The sequence below is a fragment of the Atta colombica genome, unplaced genomic scaffold (genome assembly GCF_001594045.1).
Source record: "Atta colombica isolate Treedump-2 unplaced genomic scaffold, Acol1.0 scaffold189, whole genome shotgun sequence".
In the NCBI taxonomy this organism is placed as follows: domain Eukaryota; kingdom Metazoa; phylum Arthropoda; class Insecta; order Hymenoptera; family Formicidae; genus Atta; species Atta colombica.
The window spans coordinates 1332866-1343027 of record NW_017259281.1 but is presented as its reverse complement, the minus strand read 5'-3'; the positions used below and the strand labels follow the sequence as shown (position 1 = coordinate 1343027).

The 10162-nt window shown below is 34.3% G+C and overlaps 1 protein-coding gene across 1 annotated transcript; it reads left to right on the top strand.

Moving 5' to 3' along the window:
- Positions 1-1710: 1710 nt before the first annotated feature.
- On the top strand, positions 1711-5748 carry LOC108686726. The gene is made up of 4 exons (XM_018192168.1): positions 1711-1934; positions 3285-3481; positions 4555-4698; positions 5558-5748. Exons 1-4 carry the CDS (start codon positions 1928-1930, stop codon positions 5642-5644), a joined length of 435 nt encoding a protein of 144 aa, XP_018047657.1. The 5' UTR covers positions 1711-1927; the 3' UTR covers positions 5645-5748.
- Positions 5749-10162: the final 4414 nt, after the last annotated feature.

The following is a 10162-nucleotide window of genomic DNA, read 5'->3' as shown; positions in this document are numbered from 1 at the left end:
TATATATATATATATATCTTTCCTTTTTTTACTATATACACATCAGAAAAAGGAAAGAAAAAAAAAAGAACAGCGCAAGCGAAAACGTTAGTCACAAAGGGACGAGGGAGTTATATCCATGAGATAGCACTTGCCTTAGCAGATCCATTAAAACACCCTTGAGCTTAAATCACCCTTCTTGCATACAAGAGCACGGCAAAAGACACTCCTGTCTCATCTCGTTCGATTAAATGTCTCGAATTTCGGACGCTTCCGTTACATCAGACATACTTCGAATGCGTTCCGTGATGCACTTACAGCGCTTGTTTAATGTTTGATGGATAATAAGAACAAACTAATGCTTACAGCGTGAGTGTGAGTATAAAAACGGAATGAACGAATGCGAGTGCAAATTATGAAATAGATTTGCGCGAAATTTCGAGCGAGAAACCGGACAGAATTTTTAAATGAGACTGATCGTTAGATCCTTACCTCTTTTTTACGCTCGAAGCAATATGCCCGCTCGTTATACGTCTCATTAAACGAACAGACTGCCTCTGCTCTAAATGCATTACCTGTGGCACAATTAACTACGGATCAGCGATTAGAGCAAGGCAGGCGATTCTGGCGAAAGAATTTTTACTTTACTAATTTTAATCGTAATTTTAACAAAAACAGTAAACGATCGCTTTTCCAAGTATATACTTAAGATACTTAAGAATAAATTTTCATCTAAAGTCCGATTACACCTGCATTTTCTCTCATTATATATTGGGTTGTCCGGAAAGTTCGTGCCGATTTTGAAGGAAATTGAAACGCAGAAGATTTAAATTTTTAATTTCATTTATTAAATTTAAATCTTTTGCAGCATGAACTTTCCGGACAACCCAATAATATGTGTTTTCTAAGATTTTTACTTCGATAATGACCAAACACTCGACTACGCGCGATCGCTCAAAGTGTGAATCGTGAATCATGTAATGTGTGTATTTCTGTGTACGACACGGCGCGGCGATACGTAAGAGATGGGCTTCTTTTCGCTCGAGCAACGAGCGCAACAAATCGCTCATTTCCTGCCGCGCACGAACGAGAAAGTTCATTCCTCCGCCGTGCATTCCTCGCGAGACACGATTGTGATGTTTACAGTGACGAGAAAATAACGGGTCTTCTTTGCTCGAGGCTGCTTGATCTGAGCTTTGTGTTCTCTCTCTCTCTCTCTCTCTCTCTCTCTCTCTCTCTCTCTCTTCTCTCTTCCTAAATACGATTGCTAAACTTGCATTGTGTGAACTGACAAATCACTCTGCTCTGAAAATTTATTTGTCAAAATTTTATATAAATTCCATTTATCAAAATTTTATTGGAATTATGCGTTTTTTTTTTCAAAATAAATTCAAACAGTTTAGTGAGTGAAATACATTGTACTTCGCTTTTCGACTACTTTATTTGTCTCGATGACATATATTATATATATATATATATATTTTTTATATATATATATATGTAATCAGATTGATTATTATGAATTTGTTTTATCTTGCACGCAACAGTGATTAATGTATTACGTGTCGCAAATTCGCACTACTCGCGATATACTTACATCACTTTTCGTCATACAACCGTGAAGTTAAAGTAAAAGTTGTAACAATGAGATTATTATAGGTATGGAATCACGTCGCGTGATGTGACGAATGAATAGAATAATGTGGCTCATGTGTTTGAACATGGCATTTTGCGTGCCACAGGCTCTATGTAACATACATTTCCGTGCTGATAAGATTGATAAGGTTTCGACTGGTGGGATTGCGATTTCAGCTCGTTTACGCCCAAAGTATCGACACGTTCAGTGATAATTCTCACTTAAACGTGTCGCCACGCAAATCGTCACTTGTGCTATTTAATTATTCATTGTAGCGTGACAGTAGGAGCGAGTTTCGATCAAGGAACAATAATGCCTGGTAAGCAGTAATGTTGAATATCATAAAATTCAGATATAAACAGATAAAAGTAATAATCAAATCAGAAATAAATGCAAAGTTAGTTTTATTTTAATTTTAGAAATGATTTTTAAAAATGAAGAAGAAAAAGATGATTCTATTTTTATATGTATTATATATTAAAATAAAAAAATATGAATATTTTAATATAAAAATATAAATTGAATATTTTAATATAATTATTTTAATAATTATAAACTATTAAAATTTCTTAATCATTTATATTTGCTTTATCTGATATGAAAGTTTTTTTGAAAATTGACGTTCTTGCATGTAAAATTATGCGATAAGTCCGAATATAAAAAAAACAACTGAGAATTCTTTTTTTCATATATTTTTAAATTTTTGTAGAATAATAATAATATAATTATAATTATTATTGGGTTGGGTGTCTGGAAAGTTCGTGCCGATTTTGAAGGAAAATTGAAACGCAGAAGATTTAAATTTTAATATACATTTATTAAATTTAAATCTTTTGCGGCACGAACTTTCCGAATAAGAATCTTGGTCATTTGATTTGCCGTTTGTATGATTCCGGTTTTGTATCACGAATAATAGACCAACAGTATTCACCAAGCATGTGTCTGATGTCTGTTTCTTTGAAACGTTTTTCAATAATGTCTTGGTTAGGTTAGATTAGATGAAAGCGTTCATCATGTTCATCATTGAAATTTGGTTTCATCCAAATTTGGTGGAAAAAAAATGATTGTGAAGAAAATATTTGAGCGACATGTTAACTTTCATTGCATGAAAAACCGAAATCATTTCAGCAACAATTTTTTTATAATTGTCGGCTTTTTTATTGTTCAGAAAATTTTCGACGTTATCATTCTATGCTCGTTTTTTCACTGTATTCAATTTACGAAGGTCTTCATTTTTTTATCAATTTTCATATATCTGGACCATTAAATACATCTAAATAAGACCATTAACTGAATAAGAATTTAAAATAACTAAATAATGCTTTCCTAACATCTACTTCCAGAATCTCTTTGATTTTTTTCATGGGAGGAAAAAAACTTAATTTTTATCATACTGTGTAACATTTCAATAATTATCGACAAACATGATAAGTCAAAGTGAAAGTGAATTATCTTTTTGTTATCTTAAATTTTTCTTTTTGTGACAGAAAATGTGATAAAATTTCCTTAATAATCACTATAATGATTACTCGTTTATTTACTTACTTGTGAGAATCGATGCGATGAATAATCGATATGATAAGAAGGCGCGATAAATTCTGATTGGAAATTTTAAAATACATCAATATTACGAGCGACTTCGTGAAAGTATCGTGAGAATTTATTGCAGGATACAAATGGGTCAGATGGTCGTCCTATGCCGACCGTAACATGATGATCTCCATTGGCAGAGACTTGGACGGTATGAATCTTGTCGTAGGTCGTGCCATGCACCAGAGTGATATGCTGCCGGCGAAAGTGAAGCCGGATCATGGAGTTGCTTACGTTTCCCACGGAGGTGCCGAGCACATGAAACATGACTTTGAGGTATAATAGATCGCGAGAAATGAGAGATTCGATTCTCTTCGTTATTTCACACGTTGACATTGAGCTGGAATTTCAAACGAAATTATCTCTCTTCCAATTGAACACGTGAAATGAAGTTCCAATTACATTCCATTGTCGTTAAAACACCATCAATCGCGCATCAATTATTTTCATTTAGTTATCTTTTACGACATCATAATTTTAATCAATCTGTAATTACGTAACGTGAACTACATTTTTATGTATTTCTGACTCCGCATCAGCAGTTACTGATTACTTTCTACATAACGCTACTGTTTCTCCTTTCCTTCCTAATAAGCGAGTTAAAGAGTTTGTGTGAAACTTTACGTAACGTAGCGCACGAACGCGTTTTATTTCTATATCTCTGACGCATCTCATTTCGATGGCGAAGATAAGATTACGATTGTGCGATCGAGCGAAGTATATTAGTCATGGATATTTGCACAGCGATATTCTAGAAACGATCGAGAGCGTTTTATTGCCCCGACAAATCCTCTTCCAGTTTCTCTCCATTTTCGCAATCATTTCCTTCCTTGATGAAGTCATAGCAAATCCGAGACACCTCCTATACGAATAAAACGACATATAATTTAATTTATTATCTCGCCAACATTAGCAATAATTGTCATCGTAGGATATTCATTATTCTTTATAAAAATACTGAAGGATAATAATGGATAACTTTCTACTTAGATAGGACGAAAAACGAAAACATAAGGATAGTGAATGTAGAACGAAACGTATTATTCAGTATTATTGATCGGTAGCGGGATTCAATGCGTTACTGAAGTACATCCTTCGATCCCATATTAGGTGGACCCTTTGTTTGCTATTTGGCGTGCACTCAATCGCGCTCGTCCGAATCAATTTCTTCTCGGCTCGGCTTATACAGCCGCACGATCGCCCGCGGACTAATCTATTTATGTCGGGTGGGGTCGGAAGGAAAGTGCAAAGTACGTCGCTTTGTTGGCTGGATTCGAGACTCCTTCCTTTTTTCCGTCGCGAAATCCAGGCGAATGTAATTCGAAACAACGCTGGCTTTTGTACCTTAGGTATTGATGCCCGCCCATTTCAATTGGATTCGAGCGGGTCACGGTCACGTACCGGAATACGCGGTGGAAGCCGGGAGGACTGCGAACGGAGAAATGCTCTACGTCGGCCGTACTTATCACAATGGTGCACCCTGCGTAGGAAAGGTACGCTAGGATTCGGAACAATTGGGCGCGTTCAAGCCGGACAAAGCTACTAGTCTGCTTGCCGAGTGATTGAATGTGATTAGTTGAATCCATAAGTAACAACCAATCATGTTCATTTGCTTGGCGAGCAGGCTAGCCGACTTGAATGCGCCCATTGTTTGAATTCAACTGCTCGTTAATTTTAGCGAGACTGGCTGCGGTCGATTTGGACGCTCACGCGCTTTAAGCGCTTGTAATCATCATTCTGTCTTTATCATTCATTAGACGTAAAATAAGAAATATTGAAAAGCGCTGAAAGTATTGGATTGGATGTTTAGACGGTTGAACGCGTTGTAAGCTTTATTCTACTTTTCGCATTCATTATGGAAAGAAGATATAATGAAGAAACTTATAGCGCGTGAGCGTCCAAACACAGTCTGTGACTTTTTTTCTATAAGGACTATACGGATAATACTATGAACATAGTGTTAGTGTAATACTATGTTCAATAAAAAATGTTCTAATTATGACATGGTGTTACTCTGTTCGAATGTAAAGCTGTAAGCAATATGTTAGTGTTATCAACTTTTTAAAAAATTATTATTTAGTAGCCATGCTTATTTTGTAATAAAATTGTATCCTAAAAGAATTTTATAATTTAAGTCTATAACATTAAAATCATAAGTCTATAATAGATACTATCTAATACTTGTAAAAATAAGAATAGAAGACTATAATGCACTCTGCTATGAAACTATAAACTGCCAATAATTATTTTACATTATGTAACACAATGATGTGTAGCGTGTCCGAGCTGGAAAACAACCTGTACGAAAACGATCAGAAATCTTTATATATTTCTAAATCTATTGTTTGGCAGGTCCAAAGAAGTCATGGTGTTCTGTACATTCCGTTCGATGGGAAGGAAATACCATACAGGGAGTATGAAGTTTTGGTGCAATGTTAAATCCTATCTATAATTATTTACTTATAGAAACACTTTCACTTGAAATCGTCGTGATTGACAAATAACGGATGGTTTATAATTGTAGGAGAAATGATTTCTATATAAATATATTTTTAAGATTAAACACATTGTTGTGTTAACAAATATGTATAATTGAAACATTTTCCTTAATGCTGTTATTTTATTCTTTATTTAATTACTTAAATACTTTTATTTACGTAAATACTTTTATAGAAAACGAAACGGAATAAACGGTATACCGTAAATGGCGAATAACGTTTCGAAACGTTCGCCGTGTTTACTTATGAGGCTTTCTCGAAGTTAGATTAAAATTTTACAAAGTTGGCGGCGGAGAGTCGTGAGTTCTTATCTACCCTCGTTTAGGTTCTATTAACATGCAAAGAAAGTAATTTATCGACGCTTAAGTTAATGCAGAAAGAAAGAGCATAATAGACTAAGACAGACTAATTTATACTAGCAATGGTATCGCCATTTGCACCCCCTTTTATAATTTGTGATTACGGAGCGTTATGACTTAATCGATTCGTCATGTCATTTGGATCTTTGGATTTTCTTTTCTACGCTTAACGATGCGAGATGGTCACGAGCATGAAATGATTCAGCGATACGTAAAGTGTGAGTCAGAAAATGTTGTAGTTCTCTGGAATTTTACAACAAGCTATTTCCCATTACGTACAAATTTTACGTTCTGTAATTTTCAATGGAGAAACGAAGACAAATGTTAACGTCCAGTAAACTCTGACTTATTTTATCCACAAAATAAGACGAAGATTATGAAAGTTTGAAAAAAATAGGAGTAAATTTTAAAAGAATAATCATATAATTACAATAATGTAAATAACTTATTATGATGTCATACGTTGATAAATCGAAATTGAATAAAATACAAAGTGACTCACAAAAAAAAGTAGTTCTAAATGTCAATATCAAAAGTTTTATCAATCTGAACAAATTTCTAGTGAAGATTATTTTCAATTTTTACTTTAATGTAATAATTTAACACACTTAATATTCGTGCATTTAATTTTAATAAAAGCACATTTATTAACGTTAAAACCGAGATACTTTCTCTTAGATTTTATAATTGCCGCGAAGCTACTCGAGTCAATTACTATACGCATTTACTTAATCGCGGGGGTAGGTTACACGGAGTAGCTGCCTGTTTTCTTCATCGGTGGCAATTCAATTTTCACGCTCCTCAGCTAGGATCCGCGCTTAAGATAAATCCCAGATGCAAATAATTAAATAAATATTGCCGACTGCGCGAGGGAAACAGAATTGGAAGCGTAAGCCGACGCAACCAGTGGTCGTTTTCTGCCGCTCACCCGATAGATATTAAGCACGTGGCCGTTGCGGCATTATATTCCCATGGTTGGCACGTGGCCGTTCGCTTCTTCATTTCCACGTCCTCCTCTTTCTCTCTTTTGTTCCTCGTTCCCCTCATTATTCCGAACGGAATTGTTACTGGAGATTGCGCTACTTAATATTTTGATCGAGGAAAAATGCGCGTTTGCGCAAGGGTGAGGAATAAGAAGAGGAGGAAGAGGCTTGCCCACGTGCAACGATCGTCCCCTTTTGATTAATTTTGGCTCGGATCGACTGACATGAACGAGTACGACGCGATGCTCGACAAAAGAGCCCGGGGGCGAGCACGAGCGAGGAGGGGCTAAATAAAAAAAATGGCAACAGCTGGCAGAGGGACCAGAATCGGGCGGACAATGCTGTTTAGGTTGAGGGCGAACCACCCTTCTCATCGCCGAATCGCCGACGCGAGTCGATTGACACGCGTGCAATCATCCTCGCGTAGTATGCGCGTTACGCCATAATTGACAATCTGGATGAGCGAAAGGGGAACGACGTTCATTAAATTGAGGAAAACGAGTCCAACTCGACTGAACAGGATTTTCAAATGATGAGAACAATAATACAAGATTATTATTAGTTCTTAGTTTTAAAGTTGAGAAAATTTGATAATGAGATTTTTTTTTAAACGAGAATCAAACGACGTTTTGCATGATTGTCGCATTTCAAATATCGAGCTCATAAGTTTGATATAAAACATACGAAGAACATATATCTTGTTGACGTTTTCCGACAAAGACACAGTAAATCATTATATTCTTGTTATTTATCAACATTAAACAAGAATGAAATAATTTGTTGTGTTATACTGCGTCCTTGCTGGAAAACGTCTTATATCTGGATTTACAAATATTGATAAATCGTCGAAACCATTTCCCGAGATAAAAAGATTCCTTCATCCAAGTTTGCCTTTTGCGTTATCGCATCAGTTTCCATGATATCGATATGTGAGTGTAAGTAAATAGTAACATATATCACGAAATAAAAGATTTTATGTCGATCGTTTTCACGTCTGTCTACAATTTTCATCGTTTCCTCTATCGTATCTCCTTCGCATTCAATTTTCTTTCTTTCTTTCTTTCTTTTTTTTTTTATTTACGTCTGCGGTCCGGAAATCGCTGGCGCGATTTCCGGACCGCAGTCGATATACCGACTCGATAAATCCGCGCTTATTGCCGTTTATGTCAATTGTATCGTCGAAGCGCAACACGGAAAATCGTTACAAAAGTATATTCATAATATTGTTGTTACTCGACATGTGCATAGAAGGAAATATGCAAAGACTAGTCCAAAAATATTAACTAAATAAATTTTTATGTAACTTTCATCAAATATTTTACTTATCATAGAATCATGATGCAAGAATTTTATATAGCAAATCAATAAAATAAATGGAACCTGATAGATCATTCTATTTCTCAAAATTTGGAAAAAAGTTAAAAGACTCACAGACCATTTGAATGACTGAGAGCATTGCGAAATTCACAAAATTACGAAGCTTTGATAAAGAAACATATACACCATATAAATTAATGTTTAAATTTTAAATAAATTATATACATAGAAAAGTTATGTTTATAATACTCTATTTTTATTGAATAATTCATTTTTATTATTTATTTATTTTTTATTTTCATTGTTAAAAATTAAAAAAATAATAACAAAAAATCTAAATATTTCTATGATACTTTAAGTGTTCAAAATGATTTATGCAAAGTGTCATTGCGATTCATCGATTAATTACAAAGATTCAGGACAAATAAATATTTTACATATTTACTGGACAACTGATTTTTGTATCGCAATGTAACTTCATATAAATTATTTTGAATATTTGAAGTACTTATATAAAAAAAATTGAGATTTTTGTTATTATTTTATAATACATTTTCATCATTTTTATTAGAGAAAGCACAAATTAAAAATATTATTTCTTACTAAAATAACTTTTGATACTATTGGTAAACTGCCACTAAAAATGTATTGTGTTACTTTTAAATTTAGAATTATTTGTAATTTCTTCGTAATTTTTTTTATTATTTATTCATCTATCGTAATATCTATCATATCTCCTAAAATTGTTGAAAAGAATGGAACATTATCCAAAAGGCGAAGCTTTTATCCTAGATCTCCATATTGGCCCTTCTGATCATTTCTACATAAAATCTTTTCACCAATATTCTATGACCCAGTATAACGTTTGATAGAAGTTTCATGAAAATCTATTCAATTTAACATTTTAGACCGATCTTTTCATACTCCAATTCACCGATATTCTTCCTTACAATTTACGTCTTTAATATATTTTTAAAACGTATGTTTCGTCGATCTTTTTAGTAAAAAAAAGAATCAGTTTTTTAGTTGATATAGTTACAAATAAAAATAAAAATCGGAATTTGTTTCTGTAAATCAATCTCTTGAAAAAAAATGGGATTAATGTTCTGATGGAAGAAACATCAGCGCGTTCGATCCAATTCGTTCATATCAAGTCTACATCGAATGTACTGTCGCGAGTGCAACACTCATTTTATTTGGGCAAACACGTTTTTTGGAAGCTACATCGAGTCACTCGTAGAGATGAATCCATCCATGCATATGGCGCAGAAGATATGACAAGCAAAACCAGAATCGGGATCCGGGTTCGAGAGCAGAGAGGGAGAGAGAGAGAACAGCTGCTCCCCCCGCTGCGCCGAGAGCATAGCAGCAGCTGCTGTTTAGTATTGAGAATCCGCCGATTCCATGATAGGGAGAGTCTATAGCTGAAACGATATGTAAGTACGAAACTGCAATCGCGACTGGTTCCAACAATAAAATTTCGTTTTATCAAGTCGAATGATGAAGAAGTTTAATTAGAAGAATAACACACATTGCCTCCTTTCCTCTTCTTTTTTTTAATTTTAATTTTAATATGCATCACGTTATTGTATTCGTATTATTTTGTTTCTATTTTACTTTTATAGTTACAGTATCTTCTGCTTTCTATTTAATCTTTACCGTTTATTTACCGTCATCTGTCATAACTCGCTTTCTCTTAAGTTTCAATTTATTTTGCATGTTCTTAGACGGCTTGCCACAGAATTTCAAATAAACGCCTTATCTCTCTCTCTCTCTCTCTCTCTCTCTCTCTCTCTCTCT